The sequence below is a fragment of the Bos mutus genome, chromosome 28 (assembly GCF_027580195.1).
Source record: "Bos mutus isolate GX-2022 chromosome 28, NWIPB_WYAK_1.1, whole genome shotgun sequence".
Classification (NCBI taxonomy): domain Eukaryota; kingdom Metazoa; phylum Chordata; class Mammalia; order Artiodactyla; family Bovidae; genus Bos; species Bos mutus.
In genome coordinates this window covers 7,170,054-7,194,619 of record NC_091644.1, presented here as the reverse complement: position 1 = coordinate 7,194,619, position 24,566 = coordinate 7,170,054, and the positions used below count along the sequence as shown (strand labels likewise).

At 38.3% G+C, this 24,566-nt stretch overlaps 1 protein-coding gene across 5 annotated transcripts in view; it reads right to left on the bottom strand.

Annotated features, from left to right (window-relative positions):
- MAPK8 (mitogen-activated protein kinase 8) overlaps window positions 1-24,566 on the bottom strand; it is a 103,702-nt gene that overhangs the window by 27,946 nt on the left and 51,190 nt on the right. For 2 of the 5 annotated variants that reach the window (XM_005900623.2, XM_005900620.2), the window contains exons 1-2: window positions 5,802-5,921; window positions 3,671-3,841 (exon numbers count right to left, since the gene is read on the bottom strand). The exons of 1 other annotated variant lie outside the window; for it this stretch is intronic. In XM_005900623.2, the coding sequence (XP_005900685.1) occupies window positions 3,671-3,792 (122 nt within the window). In that variant the 5' untranslated portion in view covers window positions 3,793-3,841; window positions 5,802-5,921. Of the gene's footprint in view, window positions 1-3,670; window positions 3,842-4,090; window positions 4,342-5,801; window positions 5,923-24,566 lie in introns of those variants that run through there. 2 more of the 5 variants (XM_070364877.1, XM_005900621.2) reach the window with 2 other exon arrangements.

Genomic DNA, 24,566 nt, shown 5'->3' with positions numbered 1-24,566 from the left:
AAGGCTGTATATTGTCACCCTGCTTATTTAACTTATATGCAGAGTACATCATGAGAAACGCTGGGCTGGAAGAAGCACAAGTTGGAATCAAGATTGCCGAGAGAAATATCAATAACCTCAGATATGCAGATGACACCACCCTTATGGCAGAGAGTAAAGAAGAACTAAAGAGCCTCTTGATGGAAGTGAGAGAGGAGAGTGAAAAAGTTGGCTTAAAGCTCAACATTCAGAAAACTAAGATCATGGCATCTGGTCCCATCACTTCATAGCAAAAAGATGGGGAAACAGTGGAAACAGTGGCTGACTATTTTTTTAGGCTCCAAAATCACTGCAGATGGTGATTGCAACCATGAAACCTAAGACGCTTACTTCTTGGAAGGAAAGTTATGACCAACCTAGACAGCATATTAAAACGCAGGGACATTACTTTGTCAACAAAGGTCCGTCTAGTCAAGGCTATGGTTTTTCCAGTGGTCATGTATGGATGTGAGTTGGACTGTAAAGAAAGCTGAGCACTGAAGAATTGATGCTTTTCAAGTGTGGTGTTGGAGAAGACTCTTGAAAGTCCCTTGGACTGCAAGGAGATCCATCCAGTTCAACATAAAAGAGATCACTCCTGGGTATTCATTGGAAGGACTGATGTTGAAGCTCAAACTCCAATACTCTGGCCAACTCATGCGAAGAGCTGACTGATTTGAAAAGACCCTGACGCTGGGAAAGATTGAGGGCAGGAGGAGAAGGGGACAACAGAGGATGAGATGGTTGGATGGCATCACCGACTCAATGGACATGAATTTGGGCGAACTCCGGGAGTTGGTGATGGACAGGGAGGCCTGGTGTGCTGTGGTTCATGCGTTTGCAAAGAGTCAGACATGACTGAGGGACTGGACTAATTGGAAACTTGAGTTTTTTTGGTGGTTATTTTACTGTATTAAATATAGCGAAGAAATTATGTATTAAGAAATTGGCACTGCATAAAAGGATACATCTGTACATTCTATTACCATAACTATTGCCTATATACATATATATATACATACACATACCAAAACGTATTATTTTTATTAGAAAGTGCCATTATTTACAGATATGTTTTTCCCAAATTAAAAAAAAAAAAGGGCAAAACAAAAAAAAACAGAGGTCATGCAAATGTTTAGAAGTTTTGATTGTTTCAGATAAAGCATGTTTTATTTTTAACCATTAACTTCATTCCTATTAATTTTTTATCTACTGTATCAAAGTAATCTTTCAAAGTCTAAAATTGAAAAATACAAGTATCTCATTGAACTATTTTGTATCCAAGGAAGTTAGATTTCTAATTATTGATTCTTAAACGTGCACAAATTAGAAACACCTGGGTATTCAGAGGCCCCAATCCAGACCCAATGAATCTTACTATCTAAAACTGGGGCCCAAAATAATGTCTTTAAAAAAAAATTAAGTTCTCCAGTTGATTCTGACAATAAGACAACAGTGCCTTTAAAAAAGTTATTATTTGTCTATTTCATAGTCATGTTTTGGAAGGAATAATCAAAAATTTGAAGGCATTTATTCCTTAGGACTGGTGTTACTTTCCAAAGCAATTAAAAAAAAAATTCTGGTACATAAATTTCAAAAAGCACTTACCTGAGGATTAAGTGAAGGTACCTGTTGAGGCAGTCCAAGTGCAGGTTGGAAAAGAATTTCCAGACACAGAGTATTTCAGAAGGGAGTGAGTTTATTAAGCACATAGAGCAGAGATCATACGGGCACTGCAAGCGCGGTGGACTGGGGAGAGTCTACAGTTTTCGTGAGCTCACAGCCCATTTTTACAGCCTCAACATAAAGGAAATTCCTAGGTGACTGGCTGGGGTGCTACAGGTGTTTACTGGAGTGGGCATCGTTGCCCAATTTGGAGTCAGGAAGCTTGTCGGCGATGATCGGGGGCTCCTGGCGACAGTTACAAAGGGGCTCATTTAGCTTTGGAGATGACCCTGGTCCTAGGTCCTGCTTCTGTGGCCTTGGGGCACGACTCAACAGTACAGAAACTACATTTTTCAAATACCATTAACCATTTTATAAATAATATATTCCTCACAACAACCATGCATATATTAGGTGGGAAAATAGGCTACAGAAGAGTAAATTTGCCATGCGTCACAAAGTTAATAAATCAAAGAGCTAGAATCTGAATCAAGAGTTTGCTTTCAAAATTCTTACAACATTGATAATTACCACATTATTTTATTCAAATTTAACTTGTGGTTAAATGTGATTAGTTAAAATGATAACCAGTCAGCCAATAATGCTTTGTAAAATGACCCAGCTTCTGTAATTTGTGACAGTATAAATTACAGCCCATAAATTAAGAATACAGAAAAGAGAATAGATATTTTTGTTGTTGCTGTTCCCTCACTAGATCATGTCTGACTCTTCGTGGACCCATGGACTGCAGTATACCAGGCTCCTCTGTCCTCCACTATCCCCCGGAATTTACTCAAATTCATGCCTGTTAAAAGTTGGTGGTGTTACTGTTCCCATTACACAAATTTACTGATTCTAATATTTCACCATTTTTCTACTGAAGTTTTTTAAAAGAAATATATTATTATAGGTAAAGCCCTTTCCTTTGCCCTTATTCTCAGAGGTAAGTACTACTCTGAGTTTGGTGTTTATGAATGTTTTTACATCTTTGCATTCATCAATTCTACATGATATTGCTTTATATATTCTAAACTACATATATATGTATATTCTACATCTTGCTTTTAAACTCAACATTACCTTTCTGATTATCCTTGTCGATACATACAGCTCGTTCATTTTAAATGGTACACAGCACTCCACTGTGCTTCTCTTCTCCTACTGACAGATTCGATACTATTCCCAACTTTGCTATTGTAAATGGTACTGCAAAGGACCGTGCTAGATATGTCTCTTTCTGGACATACGCAAGAGCTGTGTGCAAGAGTTTTTCTTGAACCTCGAAGAACTGCAGGATTGTAAACACTTAGGATTTTTAATAGATTCAAAAACAAATCTGGTCCGAGAAGAGGTAATACAGATATAATTATGCTTGAGTGAGGCTTAGACTCCCCAACACTAGCTTATTATGCTAATTTATCATTAACAGAACTGTCCCAAAGAGTGTTTTGATTTTCAGTTTATAAGGAATCATAATGATCTATAAAGCCTAGGTCTTTTGTAGAAATTAGCTTGTAAATCAATTTTAAAGATACATATAGTTTTGAAATACATACGATGAGACGTTAGCTGACTTTATTCCCCAGTGTAAAATAAGATTTATGAAATTCCAGAATTTCATTACAGTGTAAAAGTGATGATTAAGTGAAGCGTCTTACTGAACAGTTAGTTATGGGAATAGACATAGAATTAATAAGCATGCCACTTATTCATTCCTGATACAGATATTTGTCTTTACGTGGCTTAAGACCAAGTATTTAATCATGATTTACACTTAGGGATGACAGAGCTGATTTATAAAGTTATGTTTTCTGAATAATAATAAAAAACCTTAATGTCAGAAGAAAACAACTTATTATTACAGCTTTAATTTTATAGTTTTAATTTAATTTTTTGAGGCAAGCTAAACATTTACCATGGAATTTATGAGAGGAGAAAACAAAGCAGTTAATGATTTTTTTGCCTAACTTTGGAAGTAAAAACTTACCATACTATTCCTTGGGCTCCTGAACCTATAGGTTTTAAATTCTGATACCGTTTCAGGACTGTGAATGTAGAATCTCCAATCTCTACACTATAAAAATTGCTGTCACGCTTGCTTCTGCTCATGGTGGCAAGCAATTAATTTAATGGCTTCATCCAAAAATTCACCACAAAGCTGCAAAATGGAACAAAATGTGATGTTAACAAAATGAATTTGCTTAATCTTAAAATTCAAGTCATTACTCTGTTTACAGATTGCTAGATCATGTTAAAAGAGCTGCTTCATTACAAATCACAGTTAGAAAGAAAAAATACCACAGAGCCTAGTTAGCATCTGTTACACTTAGAAATAACTGATAGTTTAAAAAAGACAAAAACAAAAAAGGCAAATATTATAACTAAACATGTTTTTAAGATCACTTACAGTTTAAAGATTTAAACTAGTCCTTTTCATGTGTTGATTATAGTGTTAAAATCTTAATTTTTGTAACTGATAAACTTTCATTCAAAAACAGTCCCCCATCTGACTAAGTGCATGTGGAAGGAACAGCAAACTGGCAGGCCAGTCGTCTCCTATCCTCCTGCCAAACAAGCAGAGCACCTGCTGCCGCTGCGGCAGCTCCTGACGCCCAGCAGCAACATCTGGGTGTGCTGTCTGTGCTGAGGCTGTCATGGCTGAAAAATGAGAATAGGATAGAAAATACAAGATTAAAAAAAGAGATAAGGTAAAATTACTTTAAAAATAAGAAAATACAAGTGAGAGAAGCATTTAGTATCCTGAGATAGGAAACAAAACAGTACTGCTTTAAACTGCTTGGGTCACCTAAAGCATAACCTAAGTTCTGACCACAGTCTTTTTTTTTTAACCATTTGTCTGATTAAAGCCAAAGCAGTCTTTTTCTACCCATCTGAGTACTGGTTACTGACAAACCTCATTACCTATCCTTACTAGACAAAACCAGCCTATTGTTAAATGCACGCAAACGATGTCCCTGGTGGTCCAAGGTTGAGGCTCTGTGCTTTCAGTGCAGGGGTACAGGTTTGATCCCTGGCCACAGGGAACTAGGACCCTACATGGCATGAACTACAGCCAAAAGATAAAACAAAATTAAATGAGTCTTAAAATGCATGCCATACAGTTCCGTATCCCAGGATAAGCTGAGAAGCCAATGAGATCTAAAGGACTTCTCATGCGTATGGTCTTCAGACAATGCTAACAAGAGAAACAACAAACGCCCGAGCTCTGCTGAGACTTCTAACGCAAAGATTTAATCTGAAGTGTGCTAAATGCTTACTGTGTGTCAGGCACTACGATGTACCCTGGGGCCACATCATGTGGCGCTTCAAGAACCGGTTACTAAGAGCTGAATTCGTAAGAGTAGGATAGAAACCACCAGAAAGTTAAAGTACAGAATAAGAGAGTGCCTTGACCAGCTGCTACTTGGAGGTTACACTATTAGAGGAGAGGGAGCAAGAGCTGGAAGAAGAAAACTAGTGAGTTACTGAATACAAATGAAAGAAATAAAATGAATAAGTTTTAGATATGTGGAGTTAAAAATAAAAGTTAAACAAAAAGTACAAACAGTATAGGCTTTAAAGGAGAAATAAATTAATTGAAAGCAATTGAGAAGGTAAAGAAACTAATTAGACAAAAGAAAAGCCCAGAGGAACATCTCCAAAATCAATAACTGAACTAGTCATGTAATACTCCAGAGAATACTGTCTGAAACCAAAAGTCTCATTAACTTTGCCTAGGTTGAAAGACCCTAGACTTGTCAATTTCTACAAAAAAGCCTGTGGATACACTGATTGGAACTGTACTGAGTAACAAACATCAATTTGGGGAGAAATGATACTATAACAATTTTGAGTTTTCTGATACTCATTTCAGTTTTCTGATCCATATTCATGATATTCATTCATTCACTTGGTTCTTCTTTAAGCTCCCTCAGCAACATTTTATAGGTTCCAATATACAGATCTTGCAAAATTCTGTTCAGCTTCTTCATAGTATTAACAACTTTTACATGCTATTGTGGATGTTTTTATTTTCACTTAAATTTCAGTTGTTCATTGCTAGTACAAAGAAATACAAGTTGTATAATAACTTCATACTAAGCTCACTTGTTACTTACTTAGTAGACTTTTTTTGTTCTACATACGCAAGCAGTTCCTTCTTCATTTCCAGTTGGGATGGCTTTGACTTCCTTTGCTTTCCTCACTACAATGACTATAATCCTGAAAAGAAGTGGTATGACCAAACATCAGTCCCCATTCCCTATCAGGGGGAAAGCATTCAGTCTTATACCACTGAATGTGATGTAAAGTGTGATACAAATTATTGGACTTTACTAGATGCCTTTAACAGGCTAAGAAAGTCCCCCTCCAAGCCCTAGTTGACTGAGTTTCTATCACTATAGAACATTTAATTTTGTCAAATGATTTTCCTGAATCTATTCCAGTAATCACAGTTTTTCCTTCTTACTTAGTAGGTTCATATAGTGAATTACACTAACTGATTTTCAAAACTTAAACCAAACTTATATTCCTGTAACAAATCTTACTTGGTCAAAGTGTTATCCTTTTTTTGTTTTTAATAACTACTGATTCAGTCCCATCACATCATGGCAAATAGATGGAGAAACAATGGAAAAACACTGATAGACTTTAATTTCTTGGGCTCCAAAATCACTGCAAATGGTGACTGCAACCAGAAATTAACAGATGCTTGCTAAACTTAGCAGTGGCCACAGGACTGGAAAAGGTCAGTTTTCATTCCAATCCCAAAGAAAGGCAATGCCAAAGAATGCTCAAACTACCACACAATTGCACTCATCTCACACACTAGTGAAGTAATGCTCAAAATTCTCCAAGCCAGGCTTCAGCAATACATGAACTGTGAACTTCCAGATGTTCAAGTTGGTTTTAGAAAAGGCAGAGGAACCAGAGATCAAATTACCAACATGTGCTGGATCATGGAAAAAGCAAGAGAGTTCCAGAAAAAACATCTATTTCTGCTTTATTGACTATGCCAAAGCCTTTGACTGTGTCGAGCACAATAAACTACAAAATTTTGAAAGAGATGGGAATACCAGAACACCTTTTCTGCCTCTTGAGAAACCAGCATGCAGGTCAGGAAGCAACAGTTAGAACTGGACATGGAACAACAGACTGGTTCCAAATAGGAAAAGGAGTACGTCAAGGCTGTATATTGTCACCCTGCTTATTTAACTTCTATGCAAAGTACATCATGAGAAACACTTGGCTGGAAGAAGCACAAGCTGGAATCAAGACTGCCGGGAGAAATATCAATAACCTCAGATATGCAGATGACACCACCCTTATGGCAGAAAGTGAAGAGGAACTAAAAGCCTTTTTGATGAAGGTGAAAGAGGAGAGTGAAAAAAGTTGGCTTAAAGCTCAACATTCAGAAAATGAAGATCATGGCATTTGGTCCCATCACTTCATGGCAAATAGATGGGAAAAAAGTGGAAACAGTGGCTGACTTTATTTCTGGGGCTAAAAATCACTGCAGATGGTGATTGCAGCCATGAAATTAAAAGACACTCATTTGAGATCCATCCAGTTCAACATAAAAGAGATCACTCCTGGGTATTCATTGGAAGGACTGATGTTGAAGCTCAAACTCCAATACTCTGGCCAACTCATGCGAAGAGCTGACTGATTTGAAAAGACCCTGACGCTGGGAAAGATTGAGGGCAGGAGGAGAAGGGGACAACAGAGGATGAGATGGTTGGATGGCATCACCGACTCAATGGACATGAATTTGGGCGAACTCCGGGAGTTGGTGATGGACAGGGAGGCCTGGTGTGCTGTGGTTCATGCGTTTGCAAAGAGTCAGACATGACTGAGGGACTGGACTAATTGGAAACTTGAGTTTTTTTGGTGGTTATTTTACTGTATTAAATATAGCGAAGAAATTATGTATTAAGAAATTGGCACTGCATAAAAGGATACATCTGTACATTCTATTACCATAACTATTGCCTATATACATATATATATACATACACATACCAAAACGTATTATTTTTATTAGAAAGTGCCATTATTTACAGATATGTTTTCCCAAATTAAAAAAAAAAAAAAAAACAAAAAAAAAAAGAGGTCATGCAAATGTTTAGAAGTTTTGATTGTTTCAGATAAAGCATGTTTTATTTTTAACCATTAACTTCATTCCTATTAATTTTTATCTACTGTATCAAAGTAATCTTTCAAAGTCTAAAATTGAAAAATACAAGTATCTCATTGAACTATTTTGTATCCAAGGAGTTAGATTTCTAATTATTGATTCTTAAACGTGCACAAATTAGAAACACCTGGGTATTCAGAGGCCCCAATCCAGACCCAATGAATCTTACTATCTAAAACTGGGGCCCAAAATAATGTCTTTAAAAAAAAATTAAGTTCTCCAGTTGATTCTGACAATAAGACAACAGTGCCTTTAAAAAAGTTATTATTTGTCTATTTCATAGTCATGTTTTGGAAGGAATAATCAAAAATTTGAAGGCATTTATTCCTTAGGACTGGTGTTACTTTCCAAAGCAATTAAAAAAAAAATTCTGGTACATAAATTTCAAAAAGCACTTACCTGAGGATTAAGTGAAGGTACCTGTTGAGGCAGTCCAAGTGCAGGTTGGAAAAGAATTTCCAGACACAGAGTATTTCAGAAGGGAGTGAGTTTATTAAGCACATAGAGCAGAGATCATACGGGCACTGCAAGCGCGGTGGACTGGGGAGAGTCTACAGTTTTCGTGAGCTCACAGCCCATTTTTACAGCCTCAACATAAAGGAAATTCCTAGGTGACTGGCTGGGGTGCTACAGGTGTTTACTGGAGGGGCATCGTTGCCCAATTTGGAGTCAGGAAGCTTGTCGGCGATGATCGGGGCTCCTGGCGACAGTTACAAAGGGGCTCATTTAGCTTTGGAGATGACCCTGGTCCTAGGTCCTGCTTCTGTGGCCTTGGGGCACGACTCAACAGTACAGAAACTACATTTTTCAAATACCATTAACCATTTTATAAATAATATATTCCTCACAACAACCATGCATATATTAGGTGGGAAAATAGGCTACAGAAGAGTAAATTTGCCATGCGTCACAAAGTTAATAAATCAAAGAGCTAGAATCTGAATCAAGAGTTTGCTTTCAAAATTCTTACAACATTGATAATTACCACATTATTTTATTCAAATTTAACTTGTGGTTAAATGTGATTAGTTAAAATGATAACCAGTCAGCCAATAATGCTTTGTAAAATGACCCAGCTTCTGTAATTTGTGACAGTATAAATTACAGCCCATAAATTAAGAATACAGAAAAGAGAATAGATATTTTTGTTGTTGCTGTTCCTCACTAGATCATGTCTGACTCTTCGTGGACCCATGGACTGCAGTATACCAGGCTCCTCTGTCCTCCACTATCCCCCGGAATTTACTCAAATTCATGCCTGTTAAAAGTTGGTGGTGTTACTGTTCCCATTACACAAATTTACTGATTCTAATATTTCACCATTTTTCTACTGAAGTTTTTAAAAGAAATATATTATTATAGGTAAAGCCCTTTCCTTTGCTCCTTATTCTCAGAGGTAAGTACTACTCTGAGTTTGGTGTTTATGAATGTTTTTACATCTTTGCATTCATCAATTCTACATGATATTGCTTTATATATTCTAAACTACATATATATGTATATTCTACATCTTGCTTTTAAACTCAACATTACCTTTCTGATTATCCTTGTCGATACATACAGCTCGTTCATTTTAAATGGTACACAGCACTCCACTGTGCTTCTCTTCTCCTACTGACAGATTCGATACTATTCCCAACTTTGCTATTGTAAATGGTACTGCAAAGGACCGTGCTAGATATGTCTCTTTCTGGACATACGCAAGAGCTGTGTGCAAGAGTTTTTCTTGAACCTCGAAGAACTGCAGGATTGTAAACACTTAGGATTTTTAATAGATTCAAAAACAAATCTGGTCCGAGAAGAGGTAATACAGATATAATTATGCTTGAGTGAGGCTTAGACTCCCCAACACTAGCTTATTATGCTAATTTATCATTAACAGAACTGTCCCAAAGAGTGTTTTGATTTTCAGTTTATAAGGAATCATAATGATCTATAAAGCCTAGGTCTTTTGTAGAAAAATTAGCTTGTAAATCAATTTTAAAGATACATATAGTTTTGAAATACATAATGATGAGACGTTAGCTGACTTTATTCCCCAGTGTAAAATAAGATTTATGAAATTCCAGAATTTCATTACAGTGTAAAAGTGATGATTAAGTGAAGCGTCTTACTGAACAGTTAGTTATGGAATAGACATAGAATTAATAAGCATGCCACTTATTCATTCCTGATACAGATATTTGTCTTTACGTGGCTTAAGACCAAGTATTTAATCATGATTTACACTTAGGGATGACAGAGCTGATTTATAAAGTTATGTTTTCTGAATAATAATAAAAAACCTTAATGTCAGAAGAAAACAACTTATTATTACAGCTTTAATTTTATAGTTTTAATTTAATTTTTTGAGGCAAGCTAAACATTTACCATGGAATTTATGAGAGGAGAAAACAAAGCAGTTAATGATTTTTTTGCCTAACTTTCGAAGTAAAAACTTACCATACTATTCCTTGGGCTCCTGAACCTATAGGTTTTAAATTCTGATACCGTTTCAGGACTGTGAATGTAGAATCTCCAATCTCTACACTATAAAAATTGCTGTCACGCTTGCTTCTGCTCATGGTGGCAAGCAATTAATTTAATGGCTTCATCCAAAAATTCACCACAAAGCTGCAAAATGGAACAAAATGTGATGTTAACAAAATGAATTTGCTTAATCTTAAAATTCAAGTCATTACTCTGTTCACAGATTGCTAGATCATGTTAAAAGAGCTGCTTCATTACAAATCACAGTTAGAAAGAATACCACAGAGCCTAGTTAGCATCTGTTACACTTAGAAATAACTAATAGTTTAAAAAAGACAAAAACAAAAAAGGCAAATATTATAACTAAACATGTTTTTAAGATCACTCACAGTTTAAAGATTTAAACTAGTCCTTTTCATGTGTTGATTATAGTGTTAAAATCTTAATTTTTGTAACTGATAAACTTTCATTCAAAAACAGTCCCCCATCTGACTAAGTGCATGTGGAAGGAACAGCAAACTGGCAGGCCAGTCGTCTCCTATCCTCCTGCCAAACAAGCAGAGCACCTGCTGCCGCTGCGGCAGCTCCTGACGCCCAGCAGCAACATCTGGGTGTGCTGTCTGTGCTGAGGCTGTCATGGCTGAAAAAATGAGAATAGGATAGAAAATACAAGATTAAAAAAAAGAGATAAGGTAAAATTACTTTAAAAATAAGAAAATACAAGTGAGAGAAGCATTTAGTATCCTGAGATAGGAAACAAAACAGTACTGCTTTAAACTGCTTGGGTCACCTAAAGCATAACCTAAGTTCTGACCACAGTCTTTTTTTTTTAACCATTTGTCTGATTAAAGCCAAAGCAGTCTTTTTCTACCCATCTGAGTACTGGTTACTGACAAACCTCATTACCTATCCTTACTAGACAAAACCAGCCTATTGTTAAATGCACGCAAACGATGTCCCTGGTGGTCCAAGGTTGAGGCTCTGTGCTTTCAGTGCAGGGGTACAGGTTTGATCCCTGGCCACAGGGAACTAGGACCCTACATGGCATGAACTACAGCCAAAAGATAAAACAAAATTAAATGAGTCTTAAAATGCATGCCATACAGTTCCATTATCCCAGGATAAGCTGAGAAGCCAATGAGATCTAAAGGACTTCTCATGCGTATGGTCTTCAGACAATGCTAACAAGAGAAACAACAAACGCCCGAGCTCTGCTGAGACTTCTAACGCAAAGATTTAATCTGAAGTGTGCTAAATGCTTACTGTGTGTCAGGCACTACGATGTACCCTGGGGCCACATCATGTGGCGCTTCAAGAACCGGTTACTAAGAGCTGAATTCGTAAGAGTAGGATAGAAACCACCAGAAAGTTAAAGTACAGAATAAGAGAGTGCCTTGACCAGCTGCTACTTGGAGGTTACACTATTAGAGGAGAGGGAGCAAGAGCTGGAAGAAGAAAACTAGTGAGTTACTGAATACAAATGAAAGAAATAAAATGAATAAGTTTTAGATATGTGGAGTTAAAAATAAAAGTTAAACAAAAAGTACAAACAGTATAGGCTTTAAAGGAGAAATAAATTAATTGAAAGCAATTGAGAAGGTAAAGAAACTAATTAGACAAAAGAAAAGCCCAGAGGAACATCTCCAAAATCAATAACTGAACTAGTCATGTAATACTCCAGAGAATACTGTCTGAAACCAAAAGTCTCATTAACTTTGCCTAGGTTGAAAGACCCTAGACTTGTCAATTTCTACAAAAAAGCCTGTGGATACACTGATTGGAACTGTACTGAGTAACAAACATCAATTTGGGGAGAAATGATACTATAACAATTTTGAGTTTTCTGATACTCATTTCAGTTTTCTGATCCATATTCATGATATTCATTCATTCACTTGGTTCTTCTTTAAGCTCCCTCAGCAACATTTTATAGGTTCCAATATACAGATCTTGCAAAATTCTGTTCAGCTTCTTCATAGTATTAACAACTTTTACATGCTATTGTGGATGTTTTTATTTTCACTTAAATTTCAGTTGTTCATTGCTAGTACAAAGAAATACAAGTTGTATAATAACTTCATACTAAGCTCACTTGTTACTTACTTAGTAGACTTTTTTTGTTCTACATACGCAAGCAGTTCCTTCTTCATTTCCAGTTGGGATGGCTTTGACTTCCTTTGCTTTCCTCACTACAATGACTATAATCCTGAAAAGAAGTGGTATGACCAAACATCAGTCCCCATTCCCTATCAGGGGGAAAGCATTCAGTCTTATACCACTGAATGTGATGTAAAGTGTGATACAAATTATTGGACTTTACTAGATGCCTTTAACAGGCTAAGAAAGTCCCCTCAAGCCCTAGTTGACTGAGTTTCTATCACTATAGAACATTTAATTTTGTCAAATGATTTTCCTGAATCTATTCCAGTAATCACAGTTTTTCCTTCTTACTTAGTAGGTTCATATAGTGAATTACACTAACTGATTTTCAAAACTTAAACCAAACTTATATTCCTGTAACAAATCTTACTTGGTCAAAGTGTTATCCTTTTTTTGTTTTTAATAACTACTGATTCAGTCCCATCACATCATGGCAAATAGATGGAGAAACAATGGAAAAACACTGATAGACTTTAATTTCTTGGGCTCCAAAATCACTGCAAATGGTGACTGCAACCAGAAATTAACAGATGCTTGCTAAACTTAGCAGTGGCCACAGGACTGGAAAAGGTCAGTTTTCATTCCAATCCCAAAGAAAGGCAATGCCAAAGAATGCTCAAACTACCACACAATTGCACTCATCTCACACACTAGTGAAGTAATGCTCAAAATTCTCCAAGCCAGGCTTCAGCAATACATGAACTGTGAACTTCCAGATGTTCAAGTTGGTTTTAGAAAAGGCAGAGGAACCAGAGATCAAATTACCAACATGTGCTGGATCATGGAAAAAGCAAGAGAGTTCCAGAAAAACATCTATTTCTGCTTTATTGACTATGCCAAAGCCTTTGACTGTGTCGAGCACAATAAACTACAAAATTTTGAAAGAGATGGGAATACCAGAACACCTTTTCTGCCTCTTGAGAAACCAGCATGCAGGTCAGGAAGCAACAGTTAGAACTGGACATGGAACAACAGACTGGTTCCAAATAGGAAAAGGAGTACGTCAAGGCTGTATATTGTCACCCTGCTTATTTAACTTCTATGCAAAGTACATCATGAGAAACACTTGGCTGGAAGAAGCACAAGCTGGAATCAAGACTGCCGGGAGAAATATCAATAACCTCAGATATGCAGATGACACCACCCTTATGGCAGAAAGTGAAGAGGAACTAAAAGCCTTTTGATGAAGGTGAAAGAGGAGAGTGAAAAAGTTGGCTTAAAGCTCAACATTCAGAAAATGAAGATCATGGCATTTGGTCCCATTACTTCATGGCAAATAGATGGGGAAAAAGTGGAAACAGTGGCTGACTTTATTTCTGGGGGCTCCAAAATCACTGCAGATGGTGATTGCAGCCATGAAATTAAAAGACACTCATTTCTTGGAAGGAAAGTTATGACCAACCTAGACAGCATATTAAAAAGCAGAGACATTACTTTGCCAACAAAGGTCCATCTAGTCAAAGCTATGGTTTTTCCAGTGGTCATGTATGGATGTGAGAGGTGGACTATAAAGAAAGCTGAGCACCAAAGAATTGATGCTTTTGAACTGTGGTGTTGGAGAAGACTCTTGAAAGTCCCTTGGACTGCAAGGAGATTCAACCAGTCCTTCCTAAAGGAGATCAGTCCTGGGTGTTCATTGGAAGGACTGATGCTGAAACTCCAATACTTCAGCCACCTGATGCGAAGAGGTGACTCATTTGAAAAGAAGGACCCTGATATTGGGAAAGATTGAAGGCAGGAGGCAAAGGGGATGACAGAGGATGAGATGGTTGGATGGCATTATTGACTCAATGGACATGAGTTTGGGTAAACCCCAGGAGTAGATGATGAACAGGGACGCCTGGTGCACTGCAGTCTGTGGGGTGGCAAAGAGTCGGACATAACTGAGTGACTGAACTGAACTGGCTAGCATTTTATCACTACTATCAACCTTTTTAAAAAGCCAGGTTTTAATTTCTGATTTTCTTTCTTTTGTACTTTTGTATTTCTTTGGTTTCTGCTTTTGCCTTTACTCCTCCTTTTGTTTTGGCATTACTCTTATTCTTTAGTTTCTTTAAACAGAAGCTTAAGAGTAATGATTTGAGAACTGCTTTTTATAATATGCACACTTAATACTATTAATTTACCCTTAAAGCAGCACTTTATAGCTTCATTCTACAATTTTTTACCGTATCTATATTTAATTATAAAAAAGTAAAATTTTATATAGAGCTTACTTTATGCTATGTCCTATTTCAAGTGTTTAATAAATACTCTTTTACCCTCACAACAGTCCTATGAGGGTTTTCTATTAATAACTGCTTATGGCTAGAGAGTAAATTCAGTCCCTGCTACCGCATCTTATTGGAAGCCCCACACACTGCTTCTGTCTGATGCTGCATTACATTAAGAAAGGACCTATTGTTTTTTTCATTTTACAGGTGATAAAACTGAGTCTTAATGATTACAAAGTTAGTAAGGAGTAAAGTGAGGGGTTTTTGTGTGTTGTTTGTTTTGTTTTGAGTCCTTCATCCATGCACTATATATACTGAGTCCAAAATAAACCAGTCTTGGTGCTGAAGAAGATATAAAGGAAGAGGAGAAGTTATAAACACGTTACACATGTTAAGCATGTTGAGATAGATCCCTGAGACATCCAAACGGAAATATCAATTTGTTAGCTAGATACAGAACTGAACCTCAAGGAGATGTCTGGGTGAAAGATACAAATTTAAGAGTTGGCATTGTTATTAAAGCAATGAGAAAGAATGGTATTACTCAAGAGGATGTTGTAGCAAGAAAACCTTGAGTCAGCTTTGTGGATACCCACAATTTAATGAGCAATTAGAGAAAGATAAGCCAACAAAGAAGTCAGTGAAGATGTAGCCAGAGACAGATAGAAAATGAGGAGAATACACTGAAGAAGCCAAAGGAAGAGTGTTTTAAAGAACAGAGTGGCCAAAAGTATTGAATGCTATAGAAATGTCAACTAAGCGGAGTGATGGGAGTAGAAACTAGACTGGAATGAGCTTAGGTGAGAATTACAAAGTGGGTGTAACTATTTCTTTAGAGAACTTTAGCAAAGAAGATGAGAGGAAATTGATGGAGAATGATATATGGTCAAGAAAAGATGACCAGATTAGATACAATATATAACATTCTACAGCATAGCATGCATAACATATATAATACAAAGACAACCTGAGCATATTTATCTGTTAACAGAAAGGACTGCAAAAGGTGGGAAGGGTGAGATGAGGAGAATGAAAAAGAAAACTAAGGTTTCAGTTAGAATAATCTCTCTGAAAACATGGAAAGAAATGGGATCCACAGCATGTGTATGGCCATACAGACAAAAATACGAAAGTAGCAGTGCCACCAGAAAGTGCCTTCAGAAGACTAAGGCAGAAGGGACAATTTCCAAGGCACCCTTGCATTAAGGATACCGGGGAGACTTAGAGAGGGTGCATTTGGCATACTATTCGCTCCATGATGAAGCAGAAGCAGGAAGAGTGTGAGGAGGCAATGATACGGAGTCTGATAACTCATTCCCCTACTCAAAAAGGCCTCTTTGTGGATTAAAAACAACAAAAGTATAAGTAGAGAATTTAGATGTGACTGCTTACGTGGCTCATAGGAAACAGAGAAAAAACAGGCATTTATTATGCCACTTAATAGATGAGTAACTTAGGCTGCTGCTAAGTCACTTCAGTCATGTCCCACTCTGTGCGACCCCATAGGCGGCAGCCCACCAGGCTCCCCCGTCCCTGGGATTCTCCAGGCAAGAACACTGGAGTGGGTTGCCACTTCCTTCTCCAATGCATGAAAGTGAAAAGTGAAAGTGAAGTCGCTCAGTTGTGTCCGACTCTTCGAGACCCCATGGACTGCAGCCTACCAGGCTCCTCCGCTCATGGGATTTTCCAGGCAAGAGTACTGGAGTGGGGTGCCACTGCCTTCTCCGTAACTTAGGCTAAAAGTGATTAACATGCAACAGAATGTTGTAGACATGATGAATTTCAGCTTTAGCTTTCAAAATATTCCTCTGCAAGAACACTACACTCATGTCAACGTGGCTAAACTAGCACTCCCAAACTCCCATGCTCTGATTTACTAATTTCCCTTTCTTTTTTGGGGAAATATTTTTCACCTCTTTTTTTTGTATCTATGTAAATTATATCTACAGAGAGAGAGAGAGAGAGAGAGAGAAAGTCGCTCAGTCGTGTCCAGCTCTTTGTGACCCCATGCACTGTAGCCTACCAGGCTCCTTCATCCATGGGGTTTTCCAGGCAACAGTACTGGAATGGGTTGCCATTTCCTTCTCCAGCGGATCTTCACGACCCAGGGACTGAACCCAGGTCTCCCGCATTGCAGGCAGACATTTTACCATCTGAGCCACCAGGGAAGCCTTCTATCTACCAAAGACTAGTTTAAAAATAATATTAATGAGGCCTTTTCCAGCTTGAATCTAATTTCTCATCAAAACTACCTTGCTGTATACTTGGATACGCATATTTTACTACCAGACTGTGTGGTCTTTCTGAGGGTAAGGACTGTGTCTCCTACACCTTCAGATTTACAAAACACGTCAGCTCTTCAAAAGAGGTAAAATTTAATAACTGCTAAAAATGTTAACCAAGAACATGAACCTTTTTAAAGTAACAAATTAAAGTGTTCTGTTTATCTTTACCACTGTTTTCCTTCATAAGTAGGGGAAAAAAAAAAAGACTGAATTAGGTTTTTATGACCGAAGGTTTACTTCTGTAATGTCTATACAAACAAACAAGACTCAACTGCTATCAGGCCGGTCATCCATGTAATGGTTGGTCTGGTGAGCCTGAATGTAGAGACAAACAAATTAAACTCAGCAGTTTTATAAAAAGTACTTAGGGAAAAAAGAGTGAGTTCTATAGAGCCATAAAGCCAGGCCTCACAGACAAAGGGAAATAATTCAGGCAATGCAATGAAGTTCAGAATTCAAGACAGCTTTAATCATCACATAATCTTAATAAGAAGTCTCTGGGGTTGAAGTGGAGCTTATCCATCTTTACTCATTTTGTTTTTATGGCTACCAACGGTGATGGTTAACTCTGCATGTCAAAGTCATGTTAACTCTGACTAGGCCACAGGTACACAGATACTTGTGAAACATTACTCGAGGTGATTCTGCGAGGGTGTTTGGATGACTTTAACATTTAAGTCAACTGACTGAGTACAGCAAACCGCTCTCCTTAAAGTTGGCAGGCCACATCCAGTCTGCTGAAGGCCTGAATAAAAACAAAAAAGTTTATTATACTGCAAGTAGAAGGGAATTCCTCCTGCTTGACTGTCTTCAGGATGGGATATCGTTTTTTTCATGCTCTCAGCCCAGAACTGAAATAGTGATTATTTCTGAGTCTCGAGCCTGCTGGCCTTCAGGCTAGAACTTACATCATCAGCTTTTCTGGGTGTTAGGCCTTTACACTTGTGTTACATCAGCTTTCCTGGGTCTCCAGCACGCCAACTCAGATCCTGGAACTTGTCAGCATCCATTCATAGTCTCTCTCTCCCTCCCTTCCTATCCATCTATCCAGCCACTCACCCAACATCTAGGTTCTGTTTCTCTGGAGAACCTTAACTAACATAACATCTCATTCTACTCTGAAGGTTTCTTCTGTGTAACTCCTGGCTTCTCATGGTGGCTGCATGCTGCCTTTTCTCTCTTCATCTGACTCTGCTCAAACATCAGCTTCTCAGAAATGCCTTACATGACTGTGTGTGTGTGCTCAGTCACTCAGTCGTGTCTGACTCTTTGTGGTCCCATGGACTGTAGCCCACAAGGCTCCTCTGTCCATGGAATTTTCCAAACAAGAGTACTGGAATGGGTTGCCAATTCCTACTCCAGGGGACCTTCCCAACCCAGGGACTGAACCCACATCTCTCACATCTTCTGCACAGGCAGGCGGGCTCTTTGCCACAAGCATCACCTGGGAAGCCCTGTCTTACATGATTAGCCTATCTAAACTAGCACCTTCTAATCATACCCTCTTCCTCAGCCTGTTTCATTGTTCTTCAAAGCACTTACCACTACTGACATCTATTAGATGCTAATTATCTGTCCCCTCAAACATGACTTTCAAGAAAGCATAAACGTTGGTCTGTTTATGATTAAATCATTAGAGCCTAGAATAGTAACTGGCAAATACTGGTCATTCAAATAGGTGAATGAACGACAAACGAACAAACTGTAACTGTGTAAGTTCCCATTACAAACTGCCCTCATTCTCTTCCTCTCAAGGAGTAGCTTCCAGGGAAAAAAGAGGTATGTGATTGACTAGTTGAATCCCCATTATTGCTTTTTGTGCAGTTTTCATACCAGGCTATTTGACAGACCACTAGCCTTAGGTCAAAGGTCTGCCCTGGGCTTATCAGTTATGGCCAAGGTGGCAGAACCACAATCTACAGTATCCATCTATGCTAAGGAATTGCTTAGCCCTGCTTTCTCAGCAAGTAGATAATAGCCTTTTATACGACAGCCCTATGCATGTTAGTCTCTGTGATATCAGGTCTAACTAATGAAGTCTGACTACTTTCAGAGTATAATAAGAGATTTCCTGGCCTAACACTGAAGCCAATGTTTCAAAAATCCTATTAAATTTAATAAACTTACATTTTATATCACTTAAAAAATTTTTTTTTATTGAAGGATAATAGCTTTGCAGAATTTTGTTGTTTTGTCAGAACTCAATATGAATCAGCCACAGGTATACATATGTCTGGTTCCTTTTGAACCTCCCTCCTGTCTCCCTCCCCATCCCACCTCTCTATGTTGATACAGAGCCACTGCCTGAGTTTCCTGAGCCACACAGCAAATTCTGGTTGGCTATCTACTTTACATATGGTAATATAAGTTTCCATGTTACTCTCTCCATGCATCTCACCCTCTCCTGCCCTTTCCCCATGTCCATAAGTCTATTCTGTTTCTCCACTGCTGTCCTGTAAATAAATTCTTCAGTACCATTTTTCTAGATTCCGTATATGTGTGTTATAATATTTATCTTTTTCTTTCGGACTCACTTTACTCTGTAGAATAGGTTCTAGGTTCACCCACCTCATCAGAACTGACTCAAATGCCTTCCTTTTTATGGCTGACTGATATTCCATTGTGTATATGTACCACAACTTCTTTATCCATTCATCTATCAATGAACATCTAGGTGGCTTCCATGTTCTAGCTATTGTAAATGGTGCTGCAATGAACAATGGGATACATGCGTCTTTTTCAATTTTGGTTTCTTCAGGGTATATGTCTAGGAGTGGGATTGCTGGTTGTATGGTGGTTTTATTCCTAGTTTTTTAAGGAACCTCCATACTGTCTTCCGGAGAAGGCAATGGCAACCCACTCTGGTACTCTTGCCTGGAAAATCCCATGGACGGAGGAGCCTGGTAGGCTGCAGTCCATGGGATCGCTAAGAGTCGGACACGACTGAGTGACTTCACTTTCACTTTTCACTTTCATGCATTGGAGAGGGAAATGGCAACCCACTCCAGTGTTCTTGCCTGGAGAATCCCAGGGCCGGGGGAGCCTGGTGGGCTGCTGTCTATGGGGTCACACAGAGTCAGACATGACTAAAGCGACTTAGCAGCAGCATACTGTCTTCCATAGTGGCTATATCCATTTACATTCCCACCAACAGTGTAAGAGTGTTCCCTTTTCTTCACACCCTCTCCAGCATTTATTGTTTGTAGACTTGCTGAGCATCTTTTCATGTTTGTTAGCCATCTGTATGTCTTCTTTGGAGAAATGTCTCTTTAGGTCTTTTCCCCACTTTTTGATTGGGTTGTTTTTCTAGCACTGAGTTGTATGAGCTGCTTGTATATTTTGGAAATCCTTTGTCAGTTTCATTTGCTATTATTTTCTCCCATTCTGAGGGTTGTCTTTTCACCAGGCTTATCGTTTCCTTTGCTGTGCAAAAGCTTTTAAGTTTAATCAGGTCCCACTTGTTTAGTTTTGTTTTTACTTTCATTACTCTAGGAGGTGGTCATAGAGGATCTTGCTTTGATTTACATCATCGAGTGTTCTGCCTATGGTTTCCTCTAAGAGTTTTATAGTTTCTGGTTTTACATTTAGGTCTTTAATCCATTTTGAGTTTATCTTTGTGTATGATGCTAGGAAGCGTTCTAATTTCATTCTTTTACATGTAGCTGTCCAATTTTCCCAGCAACATTTACGATGACGCTGTCTTTACCCCATTGTATATTCTTGGCTCCTTTGTAAAAAATAAGGTATCCACAAGTGCATGGGTTTACTTCTGGGCTTTCTATCAGGTTCCATTGGTCTATAGTTCTGTCTTTGTGCCAGTACCATACTGTCTTAATGACTATAGCTTTATAATATAATCTGAAGTCAGGAAGGTGGATTCCTCTAGCTTCATTCTTTTTCAAGAATGCTTTGGCTATTTGGGGTCTTTTGTATTTCCATATGAATTGTGAAATTTTTCTTCTAGTTCTGTGAAAATGCCATTGGTAATTTGATAGGGATCACATTGCATCTGCATATTGCATTTGGTAGTATAGTCATTTTAACAATATTGATTCTTCCTACCCAGGAACATGGAATATCTCTACATCTGTTTATGTCGTCTTTGATTTCTTTCATCAGTGTCTTATAATTTTCTGTGTACAGTTCTTTTGTCACCTTAGGTAAGCTTAATCCTAGATATTTATTTTTGTTGCAATGGTGAATGGGATTGATTCCTTACTTTCTCTCTCTTGATTTTTCATTGTTCAGTTCAGTTCAATTGCTCAGTCATGTCCAACTTTTTGCAACCTGAAAAACCACAGCATGCCAGGCCTCCCTGTCCATCACCAACTCCCGGAGTCCACCCAAACCCATGTCCATCGAGTCAGTGATGCCATCCAACCATCTCATCATCTGTCATCCCCTTCTCCTCCTGCCCTCAATCTTTCCCAGCATCAGGGTCTTTTCATATGAGTCAGCTCTTCGCACCAGGTGGCCAAAGTATTGGAGTTTCAGCTTCAACATCAGTCCTTCCAATGAACACCCAGGACTGGTCTCCTCTAGGATGGACTGGTTGGATCTCCTTGCAGTCCAAAGGACTCTCAAGAGTCTTCTCCAACACCACAGTTCAAAAGCATCAATTCTTCGATGCTCAGCTTTCTTTATAGTCCAACTCTCACATCCATACATGACCACTGGAAAAACAATAGCCTTGACTAGCCGGACCTTTGTTGGAAAAGTAATGTCTCTGCTTTTGAATATGCTACCTAGGTTGGACATAACTTTCCTTCCAAGGAGTAAGAGTCTTTTAATTTCACGGCTGCAGTCACCATCTGCAGTGATTTTGGAGCCCAGAAAATTAAAGTCTGACACTATTTCCACTGTTTCCCCATCTATTTCCCATGTACTGATGGGACTGGATGCCATGATCTTAGTTTTCTGAATGTTCAGCTTTAAGCCAACTTTTGCACTCTCCACTTTCACTTTCATTAAGAGGCTCTTTAGTTCTTCTTCACTTTCTGCCATAAGGGTGGTGTCATCTGCATATCTGAGGTTACTGATATTTCTCCCGGCAGTCTTGACTCCAGCTTGTGCTTCCTCCAGAGCCCAGCGTTTCTCACAATGTACTCTGCATAGAAGTTAAATAAGCAGGGTGACAATACCGCCTTGACGTACTTCTTTTCCTATTTGGAACCAGTCTGCTGTTCCATGTCCAGTTCTAACTGTTGCTTCCTGACCTGAATGCAAGTTTCTCAAGAGGCAGGTCAGGTGGTCTGGTATTCCCATCTCTTTCAGAATTTTCCACAGTTTATTGTGCTCCACACAGTCAAAGGCTTTGGCATAGTCAATAAAGCAGAAATAGATGTTTTTCTGGAACTCTCTTGCTTTTTCCATGATCCAGCGGATGTTGGCAATTTGATCTCTGGTTCCTCTGCTTTTTCTAAAACCAGCTTGAACATCAGGAAGTTCACAGTTCACGTATTACTGAAGCCTGGCTTGGAGAATTTTGAGCATTACTTCACTAGCGAGTGAGATGAGTGCAATTGTGCGGTAGTTTGAGCATTCTTTGGCATTGCCTTTCTTTGGGATTAGAATGAAAACTGACTTTTTCCAGTCCTGTGGCCACTGCTGACTTTTCCAAATTTGCTGGCATATTGAGTGCAGCACTCTCACAGTGTCATTTTTCAGGATTTTAAATAGCTCAAGTGGAATTCCATCACCTCCACTAGCTTTGTTCGTAGTGATGTTTCCTAAGGCCCACTTGACTTCACATTCCAGGATGTCTGGCTCTAGGTGAGTGTGAGTGATCACACCATTGTGATTATCTGGCTCATGAGGATCTTTTTTGTACAGTTCTTCTGTGTATTCTTGCCACCTCTTGTTAATATCTTCTGCTTCTGTTAGGTCCATATCATTTCTGTCCTTTATTGTGCCCATCTCTGCATGAAATGTTCCCTTGTATCGCTAATTTTCTTGAAAAGATCTCTAGTCTTTCCCATTCTATTGTTTTCCTCTATTTCTTTGCACCGATTGCTGAGGAAGGCTTTCTTATCTCTCCTTGTTATTCTTTAGAACTCTGCATTCAAATGGGTATATCTTTCCTTTTCTCCTTTGCTTTTTGCTTCCCTTCTTCTCACAGCTATTTGTAAGGCCTTCTCAGACAGCCATTTTGCTTTTTTGCATTTCTTTTTCTTGGGCATGGTGTTGATTTCTGTCTCTTGTTCAGTGTCACAAACCTCTATCCATAGTTCATCAGGCACTCTGCCTATCAGATCTAGTCCCTTGAGTCTATTTCTCACTTCCACTGTATAGTCATAAGGGATTTGATTTAGGTCACACCTGAATGGTCTAGTGGTTTTCTCCACTTTCTTCCATTTCAGTCTGAATTTGGCAATAAGGAAGTTCATGATCCGAGCCACAGTCAGCTCCCGGTCTTGTTTTTGCTGACTGTATAGAGCTTCTTCATCTCTGGCTGCAAAGAATATAATCAATCTGATTTTGGTGTCGACCATCTGGTGATGTCCATGTGTAGAATCTTCTGTTGTGTTGTTGGAAGAGGGTGTTTGCTATGACCAGTGCATTATCTTGGCAGAAGTCTATTAGCCTTTGCCCTGCTTCATTCTGTACTCTAAGGCCAAATTTGCCTGTTACTCCAGGTGTTTCTTGACTTCCTACTTTTGCATTCCAGTCCCCTGTAATGAAAAGGACATCTTTTTTCAGTGTTAGATCTAGAAGGTCTTGTAGGTCTTCATAGAACTGTTCAACTTGAGTTTCTTCAGTATTATGGTCAGGGCATAGACTTGGATTACCATGATACTGAATGGTTTGCCTTCTAAACGAACAGATATCATTCTGTTGTTTTTGAGATTGCATCCAAGTACTGCAATTTCAGACTCTTTTGTTGACTATGATGGCTACTCCATTTCCTCTAAGGGATTCCCGCCCGCAGTAGTAGATATAATGGTCATCTGAGTTAAATTCACCCATTCCAGTTCATCTTAGTTAGTATATAGAAATGCAAGTGATTTCTGTGTATTGATTTTGTATCCTGCAACTTTGCTAAATTCACTGATTAGTTCTAGTAATTTTCTCATATGATCTTTAGGGTTTTCTATGTACAGTATCATGTCATGTGCAAAGAGTGAGAGCTTTACTTCTTTCTGATCTGGATTCCTTTTCTTTCTTTTCCTTCTCTGATTGCTGTAATTAGGATTTCCCAAACTATGTTGAATTAACAGTGGTGAAAGTGGATGTCCTTGTCTTGTTACTGATCTTAGGGGGAATGCTTTCAGTTTTTCACCACTGAGAACAATGTTTGCTGTAGGCTTATCATATATGGCCTTTACTATGTTGAAGGAGGTTCCTTCTATGCCCATTTTTTGAAGTTTTAGTCATAAATGGATGCTGAATTTTGCCAAAGGCTTTTTCTGCATCCATTGAGATGATCATATGGTTTTTATCTTTCAATTAGTTAATATGGTGTATGACATTGATTGATTTGCATATATTGGCATATTTGAATATATTGCATTCCTGGATAAACCCAACTTGATCATGGTGTATAAGCTTTTTGATGTGTTG